Here is a 26140-nt window from a genome sequence, read left to right as displayed (position 1 = left end):
GGGCGTTCCACAGGGCAGGCGCCACTACCGAGAAGGCCCTCTGCCTGGTTCCCTGTAGCTTTGCTTCTCGCAATGAGGGAACCGCCAGAAGTCCCTCGGCACTGGACCTCTGAACGATGGGGGTGGAGACGCTCCGTCAGGTATACTGGGCCGAGGCCGTTTAGGGCTTTAAAGGTCAACACCAGCACTTTGAATTGTGCTCGGAAACGTACTGGGAGCCAATGTAGGTCTTTCAAGACCGGTGTTATGTGGTCTCGGCGGCTGCCCCCAGTCACCAGTCTAGCTGCCGCATTCTGGATTAGTTGTAGTTTCCGAGTCACCTTCAAAGGTAGCCCCACGTAGAGCGCATTGCAGTAGTTTAAGCGGGAGATAACATACACATCAGTTGCACCTAAAACAGTCACTGCCTGCATGATAAGGAATAATCCCTAGACCAGTGTTTCCCAATCTTGGGTCTCCAGCTGTTTTCGGGAAACAGTTCTCATCATCCCTGACCACTGGTCTTGCTAGCTAGGGATGATGGAAGTTGTAGTCCAAAAACAGCTGGAGAACCAAGGTTGGAAAACACTGCCCTAGACTCATTAAATTTAACTTCAGAGCATTAAGTCCCATGCATTGTTTGAGGTGAGGGAAGTACTGTCTAACCTCACCCTGTTTTTAGACTTGCCTAGGGCAGTCTTTGTCTTCTTTTAGGGGCCAGGTGAAAACCTGTTTATTTGTCTAGGGTTTTGTTTTTTAAAAACCTGTCTATGGATGCTTTGCAGTGGAATTTTATTTGTTCTGAAGCTGTGCTTTATTGCTCCCATGGTGCCAGGTATCTGTAGAAACAGCTGAACATATAATAGTAGTTTCAAGCATTTGATCCAGTAGAGACCAACATGCTGTCAGACAAAATGATGAAGTAAGGCAAAAGTGGCCCATCGCCAAAAGCAATCCAAGTTACAGAAGGAGAACTGACTTGGAACCATTTAAGGGGGCCCTGGTCTACTACCCGACCTGCTCTGGCTTGTTAGCAAAAGATGCACCCTTGCTGGTAAGCTGCTTTCCTTGTAGTTTCCTACTTTGGCTAGCGCTGGAGGGATCCAGCAATGATATCCCCCCCCCCCCCCGTAGAACTTAGTTCACCAACTGTAAATACAGATAAATCCTTCTGTGCCCAAGAAGAAAACACACTTCTTTGCCTGTGGGCTGGCAAAGATTTCCACTCAAATTAAAGTATGTGCTGAATGCTCAACCCCCTATTGTTTGGGCAAAGCAACATGTTTGGATACTGAATTCAGCTGAACAATAAGGACTTAAGCATTCAACATATATTGCATAATGATAAAAGGAATCTACTGTACCTGTTAAAAAGACATCCAACACTATGTCTTCAAATGTAGGATTCCTGAAGCTTATGATGATAGAAGAATGGTGACCAAGGCAAGAACTCACACAAGATGGCTCCAATGGCTGAGGAATCAGACCAACCCCAGACAATAAAAATACCCATTCCTCAAGCTGTGGTAAGAATAACAATGTTCACATTTTAATCAGAAACTACTTCTTTGTTTTTGTTTTTGTTTTTCATTTTCCTGTAAATGTTAAGCTTCAGGTAAAAATATGATGGCCCTAGTCAAGGGGTTTTTATATACATAAGCAACTCCAATGCAAACTCAGAGCTCAGTGCAAGGAAGACCATTCACTTGCAGCACTAGATAGATAGCAAGCCAATTCTAGCACAATTTATTTGGCTTCCTTCTTTAAAAAAGTTTCATACATTCCACCTGTTACCCTTAATTGGTAATAAGCTAATTAAGCATTAGAGGAAAGCTGTTTCAGCCACTTCACTGCTTACATTTTTTGAAGTGAATTTGAGATGATGCATTATTCTTAGCAGCATATTAAATAGAAGAAGCTGAAAAGAATGTAATCAAAGAATACTTGACACTCTAATAATAGATCCTGCTCATCTCTAACACTGCTCAGTATTATTAGTCTCACTCCATTACATACAGATATTGCTGGTTTACCGGGAAAACTAGGTGCTATAAGTATATTAGTATCTTGACTAACTGTTCTACTCATCCTGGCATTTCATTTGTGCTGTTCCAACAAAGTTAATTTCAGTGATCAAAAACAAGAACAAAGTGATTGCAGTCAGAGTTCAAATTCGTATTGTAGAGTGTTCGCACAGCTGCAAACCAGAAACAAACGAAGCAGATAATAACCCATAGTGGTTTCTCTCAATTCAGCAATGAGGCACAATCAGAAACAGTTAAGCCTTGTCCTATAAGTCCTGTCATTAGTTGATTTTATATTAGTCAGTTACTCAGCTATGAGACAGCTTAAAGTGTCCATTCAGAAGCATTTAATCAGTGAAATCAAGGGAAGAAAATCAATGCCAATTTTTAAGGTTAAAGTTTTGCCAGGCTTCCTATATATACAGTGAAAAGGACCCCTGAAAGCCTTTCTCAAATAATCTTGGCACTGGAATGGTAGAAACGTAATGCTGACGTATATTCAATCTGCTACCATCATGCAATAGTTTAATACCTTTCTCTTATGAAGTTCAGTCGATAATTCAAAAGTTTCAGGTGATTTAGGGATGAAAAGAAGCAAAGTGAGTCACAAAGGTTAGAGCAAAACACTGAAAAGGTTGAGAGGGCTGGACACAGCAAGTGAAAGGATGAGATATTGATTAAAGGTTTGGCTGAGATAAAACTTGAAGATTTGCCACTATTTGACAGGAGAGGCATGTTGACAAAAATTGAGTGTCAGTCCTCAATTTGAACCTGAAAGGTTTCAGTGACTTATTTGCTTATTTTATGGCTTTGGTATTTGATAAATAACAAGACTTTTTAATTTATTGATCAAAGTTCTGTGAGCTATCATGGTTTCAGACAGAATAATAGCACTTCATCTTCTTGAACTGTCCTTGTATATACACCATATATACCAGAACTGCTAGCACTTAGTTTTTCTTGCTGTTTTTCTTCCAAATGCATGTTAAAGGAGAGAAAAGAATCCAAACAGTATACTTTGTCAAGCAAACTAAACTTACCTGCTTTGATTTTCAGATGAATGGGGTTTTAAAAGTGAAATCAGTGGAATTAAAATATACCAATAGCAATAGTGCAATCCTATAGCTGTCTACTGTGAAGTAAGTCCCATTGTGTTTTGCAAGACTTGTTTCCAGGTAAATGTGTCTTTCCGAGGCTAAAGTATAAGGACTCTGATGTGAATCCAGCAATTTGGCTTAATTTGGTTATGGATTAGTCTGTAAATCACTTCAAACTTTCAGAAAAATATTGGTTTTGCTATATTATAAGGAGTCATACATTTTAGCTAGTAATCAGCTGAAGTGCTAATCCCATTAGATTAAGGAATCAAATAACCCAACAAGGAAATAATATGCATTTCAGAAACCAAACATTTTACTCAAGCACAAATAATATGCAAACATTACAGCATGTGTCATAATATTAGCTCATTTATTTTGTCTCCGACTGCAGCTTTCAGTAAGGTAGAGTTGGTGAAGGAGATGAATCTTGTTAACTTAGTTATTTCCCTTTCAAAATTCAACACAGTAAAGAGGCAGGAAATGCTAATATTTTGAAGAAACCTTTAAGTAAAATTAGATCTAGTGTTTTCAAGCACTTCTTTGTAATAAATAGGACATTAGCATATGAGACTTGTATTTTTAAAAGTCATTAATAGGTTTTTCAAAAGAACAGTGGCATTTTAGATTACTTTCCTGAATGTTAACAAAGCCATAACTGTGAGTAACCTCAGTCAAATCTCAAGTACCTAATTGAAAATCAAGAATATGTGCATTTTCAAATTGACTACCCTTGAAGGATCCAATATCAACATTCCAATAACCTCTGAGCACGATTTTAAAATCACAAGGCCCTGAGCTTTATCAGGCCCAGTAGAACTTTTCTTCAGCCTCTGCAACCCCATGTTGTTTCTGATCTATAGGCTAGTTATTCTGGAAGAATGGCAGGATAGAAGCTTTGGCAAGTGAAATACTGTACACTAGGCTAACTTTTCCTGCCGCTGGACCATATCATAATATTTTACAATGCTAGATAATATTTAATTCATCAAATCTAATTGAGCATCCATACCTGTGGGCACATGAAAGTGATTTTTGCTGTGTGGTTGGCCCTTCCTAGGGCAGAAGGAAAAAACTGAACTGGTACTTCAGTGGTGGAATGAGGAGCTACAACCAACTGCACAAACATTGTGGGAGGGAGAGGAGAGAGAGGGAGGGGAGGAAATGAAAAATAAAAATCAATTTTATTTTGGAGCCAGTTCTTTTATTGTGCCTTGTATCAACACTGTTGATGTTTACGTAATTAATGTGTTCCACTGTATGCCTTCTTCACTCTCAGCATGCAGGATCTGCTAAGACTGATAAAGTGTACTGCAGTAAACAGTGCTTAGCAGCAGTTGCAGCACATGTATTCCCCAGAAACGAAAAAGATTGTGTTACTAGCCACAAAGAAAGAAGTGGAGGCTGTTTTTAAAGTATGGATGAAAGAAAGAGAGCTTCAGTTTTTCAGGTCATATACTGCCACTATATCTTCTTTTTTCACATTACAGAGATGCTTAGAAGTCTTATATAGCTGCACAATTAAAAAGCCAAATACCATTTTTAAAGGGCAATGTGCAGTATATATTTACAGTATGTGCTGTTGTCTCTGTTTTCCATCTACAGTTAGGCACATTTATATGGGCTCAAAGAAACTACCATGCTGTGATGTGCTTACTCTAAATTAAAAGAGTTGGATTCACAATTCCATAGGGATAGGCAAAGTGGCCAACTATATGGTGATAAGATAAAATTGTTTGACGCTTCTAAGCGAGGAACTAACATCTAAATCCAAGAATAAAATTACTTGGTACACGTGCAGCCTAGTGCCAGACATCCAGCAGCATATCTGCCTGAAACATACATATTGTTGCTGCAACTTCTAATTGGTTTTTCTAGTACACCATCCAAACTTAACCTTCAACTTTGCTAATATAAAGGCTGCCATGTTTTTCTTTTTGTCTGATTTCTCCTTAACCAGGAAACTGTATGTTTCACTTAAAGAACGAGTCAGATCTAAACAGCAGTTAGGGATACAAGATAAACATGGTCGTTGTTGTGTTGTTTTTTGTTTGTTTTTGCATTTTAATACGAAAATATCCAATAAATGTTTCCCAAACCATTTTTTACATGGGATATAAAGGAAATGCTTGATCTCATTGTTTATGTTAATAATAAATATAATATTCATGCATGTTAAGAATATTAAGATCCCGAGTGTTGCTAAACTAACCATACAGTTTAAATGTGAAACTTGTCTGTGTGGCACAACACAATGTGTAACACGCAACACCTTTGTTGTATTCACGGTGCTCACTTACAAAATCATACAAATGCGACTGAGCATAATAAGATGAGACTGCACTGTGGTACTGTCAAAGCGCAGAAGGGAATATCTGTATACTTGGTTCAGGGTTCAAGTTCACAAGCCGTTATTCAGAACTATGCATGCATTGAACATGAAATATAAATTTTGCTGAGAATCACATAAAACATATGCAAGACAGTTAGACCCTGGGCCCTCTCCGGGTAAGCTGAGATCAAAGCTTTTATAGAAGTCAGTCCTTATCCCAAAAGCTCATCCACTTTATTGTTATTCAAGAAGCTTCTTTGCTATTAGGCTGATTACAATGAAATTTACTCTATTGGTCAGGACTTGGTGATATCTATCTGGCATCCCTCAGGCTGCTGCTAAAGGCATGGCTTCCTACGCTGACTCCCTCCCCAGCAGCTTGTTTCCTGTGATGAGTTTCTTATTTAGTTAGTTTAGTTTAGTTTAGTTTAGTTTAGTTTAGTTTAGTTTGGCAACTTATATCAAACCCTTCACTCAAGGGTTTCCAGGTGGGCTTCAGTCCAAAGAGAGAAAATACAAAACCACACAAAATGCAAGCTGGCATATACAATTAAATCACAGTTAGTGTTCCTTGATTATACTTGGGCATCACCCAGCAAAACTAGATTTTTATAATGAAGATATATGACTATTAGAAGCCCTGCCTCAGTCTAGCTCCAGAAATACCATGCTACAGTTAACTACATACACACAGGCAACTATGTTTAGCATTCTGTGGAGCAGAAAATTCATCTTTAAAAAGTTGTTCTTCTATGCAATATTAAGAACTTTTAAAGAAAATAATCAAGTGTTAAGCTCAAAAGGTGAGAGATCAGTACTTGATAAAAAAAAATCTTTTCTAAAAGAATCCATATACTATAGCACAAATACGCACAAAAAACTCTAAGAGATGCTAAAGGTATGGGTGTCCCACAATTTCAATTAGAATCTGAGATCCTGTGCACTTTGAAGGTTCTCTTGAAGCAAAAAGGTGGCAGCTGGCTGATTACTAAAAATGCTCAAAGCCACCATATTTTAAGGAAGAGGCAGAAGTGGAAGTGTTTGAAATTCACATGCCCAGTGCTGAAGACTAATGCATTTGGGATTGAACACTTTCATGAAGTAAATTTAGGTAATTTATTTTTAATGTGCCTTTACAGATAATGTGCCATGAATAGTGGTGGCATTTAAGCATCTGGTAATGAATTAGAAAAGCTGAAAGCAGGAAGGGTATATTAAACTGCCTGGACAGTTTGTATGCAGGCTACAGGAGTCAAAATTCATTATCATTAAGTTTAATCAATTTCTCTGCTAATGATCTGACTGTAATATGTATGAACCCGTTAGAGCTCTTCCAAAAATCTATCTGCAGCAAGCTAATAATATAATGAATCAAGATCATAGTGCTATGCATGCAAATACTGATTTGTGAAATTGTAAGTAACAGAACACTTCCAGCTTTTACTTATTTTATAATGAAGTGTTTAATATATTTTACATTAAACAAACTGAATGAGAAAATGTCCACTCCAGCATATTTATTCAGTTTGATGAAACAGAATAGTAAAATATTCAATACATAGAAAGGTCATTTTATTGAATTCAGAAAAATCTGAATTTTGACTTAATACTACGCTACATTACATCAAAACAGAAATTTGTTATCATAAGCCAAGAAAAAGCAAACAGCTTAATAGACAAGATTAATTTATTTTGCTTTAGAACATGAATGTCTATGTTAAATGCCACAAAGGCATTTTATAGGTTTATCTGATAGAGGTACATGTTTCGCTTGTTCTACCTTTCAGAAACTTGTAACAATTTACAAAGAACCTTGCATTTTAAGAACCAGCACAACATGAATACATAAACAACACATAGAAAAGATGCTTCTCAGTGACTCAGCTTCAATAAAACATTAATGGAAAGGACACAACATTCTAAAATCACAGTACTGTTTCTATCTTTGGAGGCAGAAAATGTTGCTGGCAATAGATTTTGTTCTGTCTGACAATGAACAGAACTACTAATGTCCAAATAAAAAATAACTGTCTGACAGTTAATGAGACTGTCAGGTCCATGGTTCAAATTTCCCAGTCTGGAGCCTGATGTGTGTAGAATCTACAGGACAGACTATTTCTAGAAGGGACTCAGCTGCCCATCTCAACATCCTATGGCTTGGAAATGCCAAGGTTGTGGATTCAATCCCTGTACAGGCCAGCTGCATATTCCTGCATTGCAGGGAGTTGGAATAGATTATCTCTGGGGTCCCTTCCAACTCTACAGTTCTATGATTCTGTGACCTAACAGTCTAGATCACATAGTTTAAAAGTTCCTGAACACCTGAACCTGCCTTATACTGAATCTGACAAGCTGCTCCATCTAATCCAGCATTGTCTACCATGTCTGGCAGCAACATATCATGTCGAGAAGGTTTCTGAAGCACTCTGACCAAAGAACTTTTGCTAATAGTAATTCACTAAGGTATATTCTACAGGCAAATCATGTCTTTTGTCACTGAGCCTAGATTTTCATCCGGTTGGGAAAGGAAATGCATCCCAGAAGCAGCATTTCTACCACAAGGAAACAAGCTATAGGGAGTAGCACAGAGTGGATGTGATTACTTATATTGCCACACTACAGCCTCTTGCAAATCTCCTTTGCCATCTAGAGCCTCCATCTGCCATGCGGACCATAGAAGCAGAGTGACGGAGACAAATGTTACCTTGAAACTCAAAGGCGTCCTGAAACTTTGAGTGGAATTAGACATTGCAAAAGGCGATGAGCTGCTACTAAAAGGACATCCTGTAACCACTTACCCATCTATCTCCAAATGTCTAGTGAAATTTATTGTTTCACTGTAAGGGTGTAGGGCGGTATATAAATTCAATAAATAAAATAAATTTGTGTGATAACAACAGAGAGATTTGTGGCACTTAAAGCTAAACGATTTATTGTGGTATAAATTTGTTGACTAGAACTCACTGCAGTAAATGTAAAATCAGCTGCATCTGATGGAATGGGCTCTAGTCCAAGTTACGCCACAATCAGTTTTGTTAGTCTTCATTAGTACCACTAGGCTCTATTTTGGTTCTACTGCAGAAAAATGAACACAGCAAGCCTGCTGTGGATGGCAATGGCTGCCACCATCAGGAAAGGGGCAACTCAAAGAATGTCTTCAGGGTGGAATCTACAGACATGTCAAAAACATTGTGGGAATTTTTTTTTAATTGTTTTGAAAAATGCATTGCATTGGCTATAGCTCACAGCCACCATCTAGTGTCACAATTGTATATTGCACTTTACAACACATTCAAAATGTTTTATTTGCAGCCGTATAAGCGAGTCCCAGGTCACATAGTAAGTTTCGCCAGATATTTTCGGCAGACGTAGATGCTGAGATACAATTGGCAGCCGTTTTGCATACTATCCGGTTGCTCTTAAGGCAATAGATTGGATCCAGAGTGTCCCTTCCACAAACAGAAGGACTCCTTCTGCTTACAAAGAAAACAGACCCAGTGGAGGAAGAAGGTGACTGCCACTGAGATGTCCTTCCTCCTGCAGCCCCCTGTGCCACCTCTCACACTATTCTGCTGATTTTCCCAAGCCCAGATTGCACAGCTTTTCATGGGGCAAAGGGAGCTGCAAGTGTTATAACTGGCAAAAAAAAGTGCCTCCATTGCTTCCTCCAACCAGAGTATCTTGCTGTTGCACATCCTGAGAGTGGAGGTGAAGCGTTTCTGCTCATGGGGATTCTGGATCCAAACCTATGCTTTGAACATCCTCTGTTCCCCTTTTGCCTAACAGTTTTATTGTCACCTTTGAAAAATGAAAAGAAACAGACTCCCATTTTCTCCTTTAAGCACTTAACATTTCCCAATCATATGATATCAAACTGAGAAAATAAGACCAAGTATCAATTTATTGTATTCAGTATATCCAATCTAAAGTATATTAAACACCTCATTATAAAATAAGCAAAAGCTGGCTGTTCTCTGTTACTAATCATTTCACAAACCAGCATTTGTGCAAGTAGCCAAACTCTATAATCTTGATTCATTATATTATTTACTGTAGAAAGATTCTGCAAGAGCTCTAACAGGTTCATCCATATTATGGTCAGATCATTAACCCAGAGATGGACTGGAGTTAATGATAATGAATTTTGACTTCTATAGATCACAAACTGTTGAGACGTTTAGCAATTGTTTCCCTCCATTCAGCTTATCCAATTCATTATCAGATGTTTATATGTCATCATTATTCATAAGGATGTTGTAAAAACAAACATGCAAAAATAATCTATATTTAGTGTGAAAGTAAACCCACTTGTTTCTAAAAGCTGTTGGATTCTTATCTTCTAAGCAGGTTGGGTCCTATTGCTATGGCAACAAGAGTCCCAAAATAGTGTTCAATTCATGACAGAAAAATGGATAAGATCTTCAGTGACAAAATCTATTCAACTGCCATAATTGGTGTTTTCATTCTCCAGGAATGCCACTATGCTCTTCCTAGTAGTGGCCATCTTTCAATGGAGTTACCTTTAAATATAACCCTGAACACTTTAAAAAAGGAATATTCTTAACTTTTCAAAGTAAAAACAATTCTGTGTTAGAGGGCAACACCTGGATTCTACCCATTATGAAGTATTTCCTTAAATGGCTGGCAACCCCTTGTCTCCAAGATTAAAGCTTCTTCATTTCTAGCATCTTTGGGGTTCATCCTTCTCTGTACTCTGATACTTTATTATTAAGACAGTCCTGCTCTTTGAGATTCATGTTACATCCTCTCTTTTCACATCTCTCTCGGGGATCTTAGTTCCTAATATCAATGCTCCACGAAGGTATATTTGTTTCTTTCCAGCGTCTATGTTGTTCTTGGGCCTCTGTCTTGACTTTTAAAAATAACTAGCTACTACATGCTTTCTCAACATCAGATTATTAAGTTCTGTCTAGAGACTACTCCTTGCTGCTCAAAAAGCTTCAGAATACAATCTGAATATACAAATCAAACCAAATCTTTATTACGGTCATAGACCAGCATGGGGAGGGGGGTACAGTCATTTAAAATCTGAAAAATGATTTGAAAAACTAAAAAGAATTAAAAGTCTATAAAAATATAAAGGAAGCAAGGAAAGTCTAAAAGAAGGGTTAGGAACATTAGACAGGAGTCGCAGAGCATAAGAGGTTAGCATATATAAGACTATAGCTATCAGTCTACAGAGCACTCTGATATGAGTGCTCATTAAATCTAGTTTGTGACACAGGTCATCGTCCAATGAGTTTTGAGCACTGCTGTGCAGAATCTGCCAACATTGTATGTTGTAGCAAGTAGCAAGAAGGTAAAGAATTGTCCTGTGCACCCTTATGCAGTAATGGTTAGATGAAGCTAGTATGGATGTCTCTGTAATACAGGCACTGTAGAAGCACATGCTCTGTTGTTTCTATTTGTCCAGAGTTTTCTTGCCTTTAACATACTAAGCCACCACACCACATGTTTTCCATAATTGTTACATTCCTGCATGGTACTCTCTCATATGATAATAAAATAATTTTGCTCTTCAACTTACAGGAACTTCGGGGTCTATCTCCAAAATAAAATGGGCTGTATTGCTATTCATATAGTTCAGCTCCAGAATTTCATATGTAGGATTAACCAGAAGGATATTTTGACGGACCCATCTGCAACAAGCATAAGAAGTCATGTTATTACATCATTATTAAGTACTGGGATTGATTCAGGTTCTACTGAATATTCTGATAAGATTATTCTTGTGTATTTAGAAAGTAATGTAATGATCAATGCAGAACAAAACTTTTTACTATTACTAGCAGCTGCCCTCTTGGATCTTAAGCAAATATTTCCTATACCTGCTATCTAAAATCTTTTAATTGTCAGCCTAGATCAACAGGGGCCGTAAGCAAACTAAACATTCATTCTACCATTGAATCCCCTCTTCTCAAGCTATAGCTGTACCAATATTTAAATACCTGTAATAGGCACTGAATGGAATTCACAAATCAATTTTAACATTTTGAACAATGTGAAGTATCACATTATCAGTGATCACTGTTCCTCTATTATTAAATTGACACCTAACAGATTTATAATCAATGTAGCTCTCTTTTCAAGACTAATAGTAATATATTGTGGCCTGACACATAGATTATACCTTTGATCCAGTTTTCACCATAGGGTGAGTTAAGAGTATTTCATTTATTGGTGTGACGGCCTGTTCTAGATAGGGTGGCATTCTCCCTAAAGAAGTAGGAACATAGCTTGGGGGTATTCCTTAACCCAGTGTCATTAGAGGCCAAGGAAGCCTCAATGACAAGGAGTACGCAGTGTATTAATGTAGGGCTACCTTTGAAAATGGTCTGGCAGTTGCAGTTAGTGCAGAATGCAGCTGCCAGGGTATCAACAGGGTCAGCAAGATGTTAGAATGCAACATTGCTCCTTAAATTACAGAACTAGCTGTCAGTAAGCTACTGGGCCCAATTCAAGATGTTGGTAATGGTCTAAAAAAAAAAAAAAAGGTAAAGGACCCCTGACAGTTGAGTCCAGTCGCAGATGACTCTGGGGTTGCGGCGCTCATCTCACTTTACAGGCTGAGGGAGCTGGCGTTTGTCCGCAGTCAGTTTTTCCGGGTAATGTGGTCAGCATGACTAAGCTGCTTCTGGTGCAACGGAACACCGAAACCAGAGCAGCGCATGGAAACACCATTTACCGTATTTTTCGCCCTATAGGACACACTTTTTCCCCTCCAAAAATGAAGGGGACATCTGGGTGCGTCCTATGGAGCAAATGCAGGCTTTCGCTGAAGCTTGGAGAGCGAGAGGAGTCTGTGCACACTGACCCCTCTCGCTCTCCAGGCTTCAGGAAGACATCCGCAGCCTAGGCAGCCCTGCGGGAGTTCCCGCAGGGCTGTCTAGGCTGCGGATAGCAGCCTGTTTCCCAGAGCACCGGATAGCAGCCTGCCGCCCAGCGCGAGGAGTGCCCTGAAGCAGAGCGCCCCTCGCGCCGGGCAGACATCCGCAGCGTGGGGAGCCCTGCAGGAGTTCCCCGCAGAGCTCCCCACACTGCGGATAGCAGCCTGCCGCCTGGCGGGCAGGGCGCGCTGAAGCAGAGCGCCCCGTGCACCGGGCAGACATCGGTCAGCCCCACAAGCTCGGGGGACAGCAGGGAGGCGCAGCGCCGCCATCCCGCTGTTCTGCGACCTGGTTCGGTTTCCCCGACCTGGTTTGGGGGGGAAATAAAGGGGGGGGGAATTCCGCTATTTCCCCCCAAAAAACTAGGTGCGTCCTATGGGACGGAGCGTCCTATGGGACGAAAAATACGGTACCTTCCCACCGGAGCGGTACCTATTTATCTACTTGCACTTTTTGGCGTGCTTTCGAACTGCTAAGTTGGCAGGAGCTGGGACCGAGGAATGGGAGCTCACCCCATCACAGCGATTCGAACCGCTGACCTTCTGATTGGCAAGCCAAGAGGCTCAGTGGTTTACAACTGCCCTAAATGGCTCAGTGGTTTACAAAACCCTAAATGGCTCAGGGCCCAAGTAGCTAAAGAAGTGCCTCTTCTAAGCCAACCGACTCAATGTATGGATTCGGTTATTATAGACTGCTACTTTGTGAATATTTTAGTTTTGTATATTTTTTTTATCATGAATATAATTTTGTACTTTATCCTTGGCTGTACATTGCCCTGGACTCTGTTCAAGGAAGGGAGATAAATACAATAAATATAAATAAATAAAGCTATGTATCAATTATAGAACTGTTAAAACAGAAATATAACAAGAAAAGATCACAAATAGCCATATAACAGAGTCCATAAAAGCTACAGAGTCTACCCTCAGTAAAACTGTAGAAAAATTAATGATGCCCAAACTATGAATGATGATACCTGTATTTCCCTTCAATGAAAAAAACTGCAAGGGAAACTTGTAATTAACTGAGTCCTCCAATAGCATTTGATTTAATGCCATAAACCTGCAATTCCTCTTGATCATTGTGTAACCTTGAGGACTCAAACAAGATGACCGCTCTATGCCTTCCACTTAAAAGACGATTCATCCACCCCTTTTCACTCCCAGCTTTTTGTCCACATGTGTTCACTACCAATTGCTCTTTGGGCAGCCTTTGTATTTATGACTGAGGCAGAATTATCAACCTTTAAGCTTACATATAAATTAGGTACTCTGCTCTATGTTGTGGTTGTGGTGGTCTTTTTAAAAAAACAACAACTTTAAAACCTTTAGTAATTTATGAAACCAAAACCATATTTTTTAAATCACCCAACCCAACAATATGTACTTCTTCCTCAATGCTCTTGCATTTCTTGAAAATGGACGAACAAAAGATACAGTGTCTTTTTTAAAAAAAAACTGCTTTCCAAGGTAAAGGTCACCTGGTATTACAACACTGGTTTTATCTGGATTGCGCTATAATTTCAGAATGATTTCAATTAAAAAAAATGTCACTATAAATCATGGGACAAGAGCAAAGAAAAAAGCAGATGCTGGATGGGACAAGCTAAAGGTCTATGATGGAAAACTGTGATTGCAAGCACGTTGCTGTACCTGATTGAATCCTCACAGCTCCCACTAAGACCTCATTCTGAGAAACAATATGATTGAATTATACCTGAGAGAGAGAGAAAGGGTGCTGTGACCTTACTGCAGACTCCTTATCTCCACCGATTTTTCATAATAGTAAAGATTTAGTCGAAGAAAAATTTACAGGCCATGTGATTTCTGCTGCTCTCTCCCCCTGCTGTGATTGAAGCATTCATAAGATGTTGCAGCTCGCAACACGATGGCAATCTTCATCATGTGAGCAGGACCTCTCAGAGCAAAAGTTATTGAAGCACAAAGTACTATTTGTCCTTATGGAGGAATAACAGAAAATACCTGAGACCTATTCTCCCAACCTGTGTAACTTCAGTGATTTTCTTTTATATGGTATATTTGCAGAACCTGGCTACGAGGCAATATTCAAGGGGTCTTTGTCAAGTAAATGGAGAGATAGAGTAGTAGCGACTCTGAACTAGGATGTCCAAAGTATCCTTCACATTTAAAGTCTGTACAGAGTTTTAACAGAGTCAAATGATTAAGGGAATCAGTCCAGTTCCATTACACTGCTTTATACTGATCTACACATTGCTCCTCAGGCATCAACCAAGCTAAGCTGATGATCTTTCTGGCTGCAATCATTCAACTCCCTTGCAGTCACCTCCAAAACAATCTCTTCTAAAACACCAAGGTAGTCAGATGAGGAAGATAATAACATATTATATAATAAGATATTGCACTACTATTTCATATTTCAGCATATTTGAACTAAAGTAAGGAACAATCCTACACTTACTTTCCAAGTTCACATTCTGCTATAGGCAATTTTGTGGACCGAGGTCTCTGTGCCTTCAGTTTCAGTGCATACCAAAACTCTCCATGCTTCTCTGACTGGAATACAACACTGAAATGAGAGATATAAGTAGTTGTGACTAAAATGACTTTGATGCGCACAACACTTCTAAAGGTTGTGGTGTTCTGTGAGGGCTGGGGCCATTTGTAAAGGTGGTGGAAAAGCCCATCACAGAACCGTTATTCTCATTACTTCCCTCAACTACTACCAGGTGGGGGGGGGGGATCACAACAAAAAGAAATGGGAATCAGTAATAGTAGTAGTAGTAGTAGAAAACAAACACTGAAACAGGTGCCCCTTTATTGGCCAATGGATGAGGCCAGGGTGGTTGTTATTCTGCCATGATGTTCTGCGGGAGCAGCCTCTCAGTGACCTTTGAGTGAAGTATGCATTCCTTCAACTTTGAAGATGGAGCCAAATGCCTATTGTGGCAGGGTAGGGTGGGGTGGGAGAAAAAATGCTCCTTGCAGCTGACTGATATATGGAGCCAATCTGGTCTTCCCCTTGCCATGATGCTCTATTAAACATGACTTCATATTAGAAGTTTAGTTAAGCATCCGATAAATAAGTGACTTAAGAGTTTGGCAGAGTTCAGTAGTCTGGTTCAGCTGAAGACTATGAAAACATGCTATAAGGCAGGAACCAAGATCAAAAGGTCAGCAATCTTATTGTTTCTAATTATTACACCGCAGCCTCACTCAGGTTTCCGTCGTGATTAGACGTCTTTAATTTAAATGCCCTCCATATTCATTAAGCTCTAAATTATTTTTAGTTCACAGGAATCTTGAAACAAAAGTCTTAGATCACATCATTTATAGTAAATAACATATGGAAAATAATTTAGCTGTCAATCTGAAGTTAACATTAATATTGAAAAGGCAGCATGAGAAAGCAGCTCCAACTACAGAAAATGACTAAATCCATTCTTCATTTATAAGTCAGTTCTGCTCAGCGAAGTGCAAGCTTTATTAAAATGATGTTTCATGGAAAGAAATAGAATAAAGGCAATTAAATAATATTGCTAAAGTGGCAAGAAGGACGATAGATCTAGTGAAACTCTGTTTTAGCAGCCACAACTGTAGATCTTACCTTCCATCCGACGCTCCAGTAACAGCTGGAGAGTACTTTACTTCATAGTGAAATGTTTCTTTTGGCTGGAGAACAAGGCTTCTTTCACCACTAAGTGTAACAGGATCTATTAGTTCCACTTCTAATTCCAGAATATCAGCTGTGGGATTGGTTACAGGAATTCCAATGCAAACAGTATCCTAGAAAAGAAAGAAAGACCATGTGTCCTTAGCCTTTACCAAACATGTCAAGAAAACAATGCTTATTTGAAACAGTTGGCTTTACATCCACTTTGCCAGATCTGTTTGCTGAATGCATCAGCACAGTGGTGAAAGCGTATCCACAGAGGCCACAAGAGAATGAAAGAAATTGCCACAAAATGGTACAAGCATACAGTAAGAGGTGTTCAAGCCTGAGCCCATCTACCTGTCAGGAATATTTGTGGGTACTGAAGAAATAACAACCCATGCTAAAAAAGCAACTCCTGACTTTTGTGCCCATGAGATATTCCATGGGGACCTCACATAAACAGGCATTATTTCAACCAGGAGAGATGCCAGATAAGTGCTTCTATAGTTGCTTCATCACAACAAGTGCTAGGAAGCTCAGTACCATTCCAAACTCAGAAAATCAGAGGATGGAGGAAATCACTTCATCCCAGCATTAAACCCAGTTACAGAATTCCCTTTTGACTCATTGCTAGGCCAAACATCAAGTGAGAATATGCAAAATTTCACAAATCACCTCAGTACAGAACAGCTCCAGTCTTCCTGAGCTTTATCAGAAAATCCGGGCAGGGCGGGAGGTTGGGGGGCTCAGGGTTTTTCAGAAACCTCTCAAAAAGACCAGCCTCAGTCCAAATGCTGGTACCTGCTTTTCCCAGCAATGCCTGCCATCGGCTTCCCTCCTTCTGTTTCTGTGATTTCTGGAATCTTTAATTCATCCTAGTTTAATGGACTGGGCACAGAGGAATTAAAACTACAAATCCCAACACCCTTGGTGGTGATGAAGGAGTCTGAGATTATCAGAAAGCTCCACTGCATCATGAGAACTCAGGGAAGTTTAGAAGGGTTCTAAACATTTAAAGAGGGACATGGGTTGCGCTGTGGTCTAAACCACTGAGCCTAGGGCTTGCCGATCGGAAGGTTGGCGGTTCGAATCCCCAAGATGGGGTGAGCTCCCGTTGCTCGGTCCCTGCTCCTGCCAACCTAGCAGTTCAAAAGCACGTCAAAGTGCAAGTAGATAAATAGGTACCGCTCCGGTGGGAAGGTAAACGGCGTTTCCGTGCGCTGCTCTGGTTTTGCCAGAAGCAGCCTGCGGACAAATGTTGGCTCTCTCAGCCAGTAAAGTGAGATGAGCGCCGCAACCCCAGAGTCGTTCGTGACTGGACTTAACTGTCAAGGGTCCTTTACCTTTACCTTTTAATGTTTCAAGGATTATTTATATAACAGGATTACTCCTGGCCTTTGAGGTGGTTCATATGTAAAACTGACAGTAGGCATGGGATGACCATAGGAAGGGAGGGGGAGTTTCCATTCTCACTTTTCTATATTAGTAGGTGGGAGGAAGACTGCAGATAGCACTGTGCAAAGCAAGACTGCTGATCAGCTGTTTGCTCTGTTGATGTCAACAGCCATTCCTCATGGAAGCTGCCCTAACACTGCTTTAGTCATTCCAGCTTCTGAATATATATATTGTATTTACTTTTGTATTTACTTTTACTGATATAATAGCATGTTAATATTTGTAGACTGCTTTGGAAGCCTATATAATGAAAAGCAGCACAGAAGTGCAAATAATAAAATAATAAATTACACACTTAATTTATTATATATTGTGGAAAGGATGCACACACACACACACAAACACACACACACACTTTAGGATTTATATTCTGCCTTTTCCTTAAGCCTCAAAGCAGCTAACAAATCATATAATAGTAACAGCAACAGTATAAACTGGCCACAGATCCTTGCCACTGCGTAACAAGAAACAGTTACCACTGACTCCTCTCTGACAATCAAAACCAGGAAGCAAATGGGTTTTATCTCACACAGTATAGCAAAATAACCTTCAATTTTTGTTCTTAGCCCTCATTACTTAGCAAAAGAAATAAATAAATGATCACAACCCCATAATATTTGTTTCAGAAATATGCTGCAAAGGGAAGATCCAGTCCTTTCATTGAGATGCCCCTATAAACAAATAAAACGCTACGCCAACAGTGATAAAGATAGTTCTGTGGAAAATATGGATCATTCTATTTATGTATAGTATAATAAAACAGGATGGGGTGGGGTATGTGTGTAAATAAATGAGAAAGATAACAATAATAAAGCTTAGGCAGGAAATTTACTGCCTTACAAGGAGTGTGGTATATCTTTGCCTGCTGCCCTTCAAAAGACCCCTTGCATTTACAGAAAACGGCAATTTAGACTAAATATGCATTTAAAGCATTTAATGTTTTACAGATGGCAGAGTTATATCCACCTAAATCATTCGATAGCCTTGCATCAATAAGACACATTTTAAGGTTGCAATGAAATACTTTAAGGCTCAGATGAATCATTTTACTGCTGTAAACAAATTTTAGAGTCCCATTAACTTTTTACCACTAAGGGCTTCATAGCAAAACCTTGTAAAAAGAGCTTAAGCCGAGAGTTAAGAAACAATTCATTATTTTTAAAGAAATCCTGTTTGATGAACCTGGCAAGAGTCTAAACACTTGCTAACATCTATGAGCAGAGCAATGCTACTCTCCAGATTCATTAACAGGAGGAAGATAAGATGGAGCAGAGGTGCCTTTTCCCTTACAGAAGAGGGCCTGCCCTACCCACAGATAGTCCCACAGGTCCTGAGCTGGTCTGGTGGTTATTTCACAGGTAGGAGCCAGTGTTATGTCCCTAAAATGAGCATTCTGAGGAATGGGGAGAATAGAGACAGCACTGGATTCACTGAACCCAAGGCCCTTTCAGTTGCTGAGGAGAACCCAGGAGTTCTATGCCAGCCTTGATCTGGTGCACGTAATCTCCCCGCCACATTGTAGCCAATGAAATGAAGCCCATGAAAAACAAGGTTTTCAGTTGCACTTATTCAACGAAACGGTGTAATAATCATAAACGAAGCAAAGCAGACAAATTTCAACCATGCTACTAGGATTGTTGAGTGAAGCTTGAAAATATCATACTTGTCAGGGGTTTGAGCTAATGTGCCTGGAAGCTCTTGATGAATACAGTGGTACCTCGGGTTACATACGCTTCAGGTTACATATGCTTCAGGTTACGGACTCTGCTAACCAAGAAATAGTGCTTCAGGTTAAGAACTTTACTTCAGGATGAGAACAGAAATCGTGCTCCAGCAGCACGGCAGCAGCAGGAGGCCCCATTAGCTAAAGTGGTGTTTCAGGTTAAGTACAGTTTCAGGTTAAGTACAGACCTCCAGAATGAATTAAGTACTTAACCCGAGATACCACTGTACTAGGGATACTAGGTGCTGGAGAAGGGTGGAAATGTTGGGGAAAGATTGTGACCTTTGTATCCTACTTGTAGGTTTCCAAACAGGCTGCACACTTGATGGGTCTCTGGCTACATCCAGAGGAGCTCTTAGATAGGGTGGCCATATTTCAAACCGTGAAAATCCAGACAGAACAGTTGAGCTTTTTTTAAAATTCACAAAATGTTTGGCAAATAAGTTTTTGAGCTATTTTTAAGGGAAATTGCCAAAAATGACGCTGCCGACATGAGTTGCCATATGTTCGGATTTTCCCAGCCATTTTTGCGATTTCCGCCTGACACCAGTATTCTGGATATGTCTGGGAAATTCTGGACGTATGGCAACCCTATCTTAGATGTTTTTTCACACTGCTCTATACCCTTCAGGGTTTTAAGCTGCATGCTTATAGCTTTAATATTTTCCAGCTATCAATAAATAAACCAAGTGATAAGATAATTGGCTCAGGAACATGTGTGTCGGGAAAGCAGCAAAGCTGTCTCACATTTTCTTCCACTTTTGAAGTAATTATAGAATTTCGGAATGTTCCAGTTTTCTGCATATATTAATTAAAGAACTGCTTCACAAAGAAAGAGTGGTCTACACAAATTGTTAATATCCCTGCATCTGCCAACATTCAGCTCCTTCGTAAGTGGTCCTCATTTAGCATGTTTAATTGAACTCCTATTAAATTTTATATGGAATATTTCCCCAACATTTGGAAAGCAGAGACCTTTTCCTATGCATTCTTGCCCCTTAGGGCTTAATTGCAAAGATTCCATGCAAAGTTGTTACAGTGTTAATATTGTAGTTTAAATTCTACTGGTTGTTATCTAAACTACAGAAGTTTGTGTGAGGAAGCATTAGAAAGCACTCAACATATTACTCTTTGCCACTGCAAACATAATACACTGCAAACTTATTCACAAGTGTGTTTTTTAAATAACAGATGGAGTGAAATATAGAGTTTTTAGAAATATCGTTGAATTGAATTGCTAAACATATCTTCAAATGCGTACGTTGCAAAGGACTCTTGAACTGTCTCTTTACCCCCTGGTCATTGTCCTAAAAGAAAGCCTGTAAAATAGGGTGCAACAAAATTTTATTTGAAATAACTTAAGAATCTAGGTTATATATATATATATATATATCTAATAAAATAAATACATATTTTGATTTGAGGCCTTGTTGCAATAAGGTATCAGTCAATTACCAAGAAGTAGTGAAGGCCATAGAATTACAGGGGTGAAAAGGAGCGAAAGTTCATCTAAGCCAGGTCAACTCTCTGCCTCAGAGTTTTTCCTTCCTTAGTCAGCAGTTTCAATGCATGGTTTTCCATGGCACCTGCACAATGCTGCAACAACATTTTATATTGCTATAGTAATTAACTTTGTACTAATGTAAAGAAATGTGGTAAAATTCAAGCAACTTTTTGAAAAATAGTATGTCAAAATCTGCTTCCAACAACAGGAAATTTGCTGAATAACCAAACTGTTGATGTTTGCCTCATATTAAGAACTCCTGCTGAGCAAACACAATGATGAGGATTTTTTCCCCTTCAAAAAACAAACTGTTATTTCCCTAGCATTATCTCCCACCCAGCCCTAGTTGTTTTAAACCTTATGATGCATTTAATTTAGCTCTCAGAAAAAATGCATAAGCCCAGAGCAGTTCCAGACACTGAAAGAGAGTTACTGCACATTTATGTCAGTGAAACAAAACTTGTCTCCATCTTATTCAGCAAATTAGTTGTTGAATTTCAGATAGCATTTCAACACACACCAGGTTTTATGGAATTGTCTCTACTACTGCTTTAAATCAACTTTCAACTGCATTAATTTATGCAGTATTCAATGGGATGATTTTATGTTTAAAGCTTACAGAAAGGACTGAGCTAATGACAAATTAATAAAAAATGTTCTGCTATTTGACATGTTAGGCAACTCATTTTCATGAACATTAACACACGTCTAACCATTCAATGAATAGCCCTCTGCTGACCATTTTTCAGTCTTCCCAGGTTTATTTGAAGACAGTAGATATTTTATGATCTACACTAGCCACCTAGTGATGCACCAGAGAATTGATTAATGTAGTATTTTGAAGCGACTGTGTGCATATCAAATATTTTCACACTAGACATAGCTGTTTATTCTCCTTTTGATAGTTACTTCTTATGATCCATCAAGATGATCTGAAAAAAATTATTTTCTATACAGAACTTTTAGTTAGAATGATTAACAGCAGCCTTCTCAAAGTTGAAATATTTGCTCATCAGCCACCCTACCATTGTTGTTTCACAGAACACTGTCAGGTGTTGTGAAGTGCACAATTTCTACAAATGAAAATCCACCTTTAAGATGTGGTTCTCAACTCCGAGAAACATTATTATTATAAATATGCCAACTCAATTTGAAGTTTATGAGAAAATGTCCTCTCATTTAAAATGACAAAAATAAACATTTATTACTTTCTCTACATCCATAACGACATGCTCTGTAACTATACTGAATAGGTGTACATTTATAAAGTTATCAGTAGGACTGTCACTTAGTTTAATGTGAAACCAATTTATTAAGTAACAAATAGCCCAACCCAGCAAGAAAAAAATCCTTAAGCAGATGGTTTAACATGTCCATCCCTTAGAAAGGTTCAGTGCTGCATGTACATCCCCTTGTAAGGCTCAGCGGGGGGGGGGGGGGGGAGAGACACCAGACTTAGGAGGAGTAGAGAAAACCAATAATAATAATACCGCACCATAAGAATTCAACACAATAAAATCACAGATAGCCTAGAGCTGTAGAGCAGAGGATAAAACTTTGAACCAGCAGACTAAAAGAAAGAAACAACTGGAAATGAATAAAAAGCATTAAAAACAAACACAGAGTGGAGGTGGGAGGTGGGGGATTCTCCATAAGAACCTTGCATAGTCTAAAGGAAAAAGAAGAGAAAGCAAATGAATTGATGGACAAATAAATCAAGTAGCTGTTGTTTGCTGAAAACAGAAATAAATGAAGAAATAGATAAACAAGTCACACCAAAAGCTTTACCAATGAACCAAGGGAAAGGGAAATGATCCTGTACTGACCTCTCCTAAAAGTTTGCAAACTAACACAAAATGGAAAAAAGAAGAGGGGGAAAGCACAAATTGATACAAGTGCTGTTTTTTAATTGTTAAGAAACAGAAAATGATTGGGAAGGATGCCAATAGTTCACTGCTCTTATAAATGCCTTGATTTCCAAGGCACAATTTGAAGGTGGACAACCACATGAAAAATATGGGCTCTTGGCTGACCCTCAGGTGGCAGGCCCACCCGTCTTCCCCAGGACGACAGGAGCTGAGGTGATAGTGAGCCAGGCAGGAACTTCAGAACTATTACCTAAGTCCCTGGCTAGCAACATGCGAAGCAGAGCTTTCCAAACTCTTCCATGTTGGTGACACACTTTTAAGACATGCATCATTTCATGACACAGTAATTCAGTTTTACTAGCAAACTGGAGGTTAAACTAACCCCTTTCCAGCCCCGGGAGGAACATGGGGAATGTTTTCACAACACACCTACACACTGCAGTCAACATGTTGCATGTTGCGACACACAGTTTGGAAAGCTCTGCCCCAGAGGCTGTAGGGGGAAGGAGAGAAGTCAAGATAAGCCACTGTTCCTGCCTCTTCCACCAGAGGGAGCTTCCAATGGATCAGAGTCACTTTAATAAACAGCAGGAACTCTTAAATTCTCAAAACGTACACCAGATCCAATCCAGTATATACTGAATTATTTTGGAGGCAAGAAGGATTTAATAAAGCAAGTAGACTTTGAGACCCTCAGGGCTGCTGGCTACCCTGCCAAGGCTGCTAAACTACAAAATGATTTATATAACCATTTAAATTTCATGTTGTTTTTACAACCTATGGTCACACAATAAAATTCTGCTACAAAAGCTACAGAGCAGAGTATATGGAGCTAAATCATCATTCAAGGGGGGCTAAGGTGAGAAAATGAGAAAGATGAATCCAGGATCTAGTGTCTAGGATCCAGAATGGTCCAAACAGGAAATGAATTCAGGGGGAAATAGAGTGAGGGGAGAGTTTAAAATTGAAATAGTGCATTCTGAACCTCACATGGAAATAAACAGAAAAGAAGGGGCAGAAGGGGGGGGTGAAACCATATAAATAATACATCTAAACTATTCAAGCCCAAGAAGACTGGTTCAGAGAAAGTGGCCAAGAGCAGCCTAAAAAACAGAAAATGGGACCTACTCAAAGCAAGAAATTAATCCCCTTAAAAAGACAGCAAAAGGGCAAGCAGGCCTTCAGAAGCCTCAGAACATGCAAAAATCTCTTAGCTAAACTTGAAACTAAGCAAAAATAATATTAAGCAAAGAAGTGAGTGACCTCTAGCACTGACTACAGGCTCCTTTGAAACCCCCATTAATTATCTCTACTTTTCTGCATTCTACTTTTCCTCATTACAATTCAATTATGTATTGGTAAATGATAGTCATGGAGCAAAAGCAGTTTTCCATTGTTTTAGAGGATGACACGATCCCAACTCTTACTGGGGCACAGGGAGACTCATGAAGATCATCCACTGCTGCTAGCCACATCCAATAACAGATCTTGTACTTTATCCACACTGGGGTCTTAGCTCAACTACAGCATGGTCATGATTCTGCTTCTCAAATGCCAGACAGATATTTCTTCCCTTAAGACAGACATTCAAGCCTACTTCAGGCATGAGGAGAATTTTTTGACCAAACTTTCCTGACATTCCTTCTGGGGTAATCATATTTAAAAGTACATAGATTTGCTTCCCAAAATTTAGCTCAGTAACAGAGATGGTTTTGTTGGGTTTCGATTGTTGTTTTGTGCATGCCATTCCAATGCTTATTTACTAGAGTGGTCTTTTTTGTAACTGGGATTAACCAACCCATTGTCTCAGTACACACATCAGAAAGCAGAAGCAAACATGGTGTTGAGAAAATATATTGTTATGGCTATCCCTATACAGTATTTTACCATGCAAAATGCAGCCCTCCCCACAATGTGAGCTTGTACGGAGAGAAATTAAATGGAAATTGGCCCTTACTGAAATTTGCACTCCTCATTTTCAAAAGTTAAGCACATCTGAACATCCTCTCAACAAACACATTTTGTTTGCTTTTTCACACACAGCATGATCACTTATTATTAATATTTTAACAGCACATTTCAAGAACGACATACATTCTTAGAGAATGTTTTCAAAATTGCACATAGGAAGTAGGTATTTTTGTTTTGTTTTTTCCATTTCTTCCTGAATAGCTGTACTATTTTCTCTTACTGTCAAAGAGAGTGCAATGGTTTGCATATTAAAACAAACACCTTTCTGTTTCAGCTGCAGATGTGGGCTGCTGGGCAGCTTATATAAACAGATACTGAATTTCCATAATGCATTAATGACTTAAACCTGCCGAAATAAAGCCACAATTGGAAAATACCTGTAAAACAGCAAACTGTCCAAGTATCTGTCAGCTATTTTTATGCTGTCTGATAAAAATCTGGCTCCTGTTGAAGGCACAGACACACCAACACAGATCTTTAAAAGCATGCCATCACTGGAGTTCTGCAGAACACCATGATCTCATTTAGCAGAATTATTGGGTTTATGACCTGTGGTTTCCCAATTCTGAACACTGTACGCTCCACTGTGAGTTTTGATTTCCGATAAACACCAAGTCACATTTAATATTATTCTCATTAACACTTGTTCTCCTCCACTCTTTTCATACAGAAACTACCTCCTTAATTTTGAGCATTTTTCCTGGGTCTGATATCTTTAGGAAAGCATTCGCTGTACATTGACTTCAGCTCCTAAACCTCCATCTATCTGTATGGTGAAAAATTTCTCCCTCGTTTCTAAAAGTGGGGCAAATCAATCTGTGCTGAAAATCAGGACTAGGTCATATACTCTGCAAGAAGAGCTTTTAAAAGGGGAGCAACACAGAGAGAAACAATGGTGTTGTTCAAAATGTATATACAGTATGCAAAGTTTTTTGTTCTTACAAAGTAATACTCATACCTTAAACCAATGTACTCTGGAGAAGAAAGCACAACTTTGTATAAAAGCACCCCAAGCATAAGCTCTGACAAGCTTCAGATTTCACCAAACTGACCTTAGCTATAGTCTCCAATGCACGGCTTCTACAATACATTTTGCAACCACCTCCTTCAGTGTGGTGGGCATCAACTCCTCCTACAAGAAGGCATTAACCATCCCCTGGACCCACTCAGTCAGTCCCTTCTTGCAAGATCTTTAACAGCCGTGGAGGACAAGAGCCGAGAGAGCATGTAAATTATCACATGAACCTATCCAAATACACAGCTAGGAGATCTCTTTGGGCCATAAGTGAAAGTAATCTTACCAGAACAGCGCATTCAACATGTATAGTTTTTTCTGGTGCAGCTGGTATACAATTGATTTCCAGGGAAAACCAGACTTTGCTGTATGGTGGACTTTGTCCTAAACAGGTCAAGAAACAAGGAGGGCAGGGGGAAAACACAATGAATCTTGAGTATTAACTGAAGACTTAATGCAGAGATGAAATCATTTCCTGTATGGAAAGCACTTATGCCCCTTAATATCTAAATTCTATAGCCTTGGATCCAAATTGCAACTTAGGGGCATGCAAAGCCTTGCACTAGCTCTGTGCAATTGTTGTATTTTTTAAAATGAAACCCACATTCACCCTGAAATATTAAGTTTGCCA

The 26140-nt window shown here is 39.2% G+C and overlaps 1 protein-coding gene across 1 annotated transcript in view; it reads right to left on the bottom strand.

Annotated features, from left to right (window-relative positions):
- Positions 1-26140, bottom strand: part of CFAP47 (cilia and flagella associated protein 47) — a 189891-nt gene that overhangs the window by 61168 nt on the left and 102583 nt on the right. Inside the window, exons 50-55 of the mRNA XM_081003912.1 lie at positions 25796-25940; positions 15926-16104; positions 14780-14887; positions 10981-11092; positions 4113-4217; positions 1344-1500 (exon numbers count right to left, since the gene is read on the bottom strand). Of these exons, the coding sequence (XP_080860038.1) occupies positions 1344-1500; positions 4113-4217; positions 10981-11092; positions 14780-14887; positions 15926-16104; positions 25796-25940 (806 nt within the window). The remainder of the gene's footprint in view (positions 1-1343; positions 1501-4112; positions 4218-10980; positions 11093-14779; positions 14888-15925; positions 16105-25795; positions 25941-26140) is intronic.

Source organism: Podarcis pityusensis, assembly GCF_964106645.2.
Source record: "Podarcis pityusensis genome assembly, chromosome: 4".
In the NCBI taxonomy this organism is placed as follows: Eukaryota; Metazoa; Chordata; class Lepidosauria; order Squamata; family Lacertidae; genus Podarcis; species Podarcis pityusensis.
The sequence above is the reverse complement of the archived record's forward strand: the minus strand, read 5'-3'. Positions and strand labels throughout refer to the sequence as shown.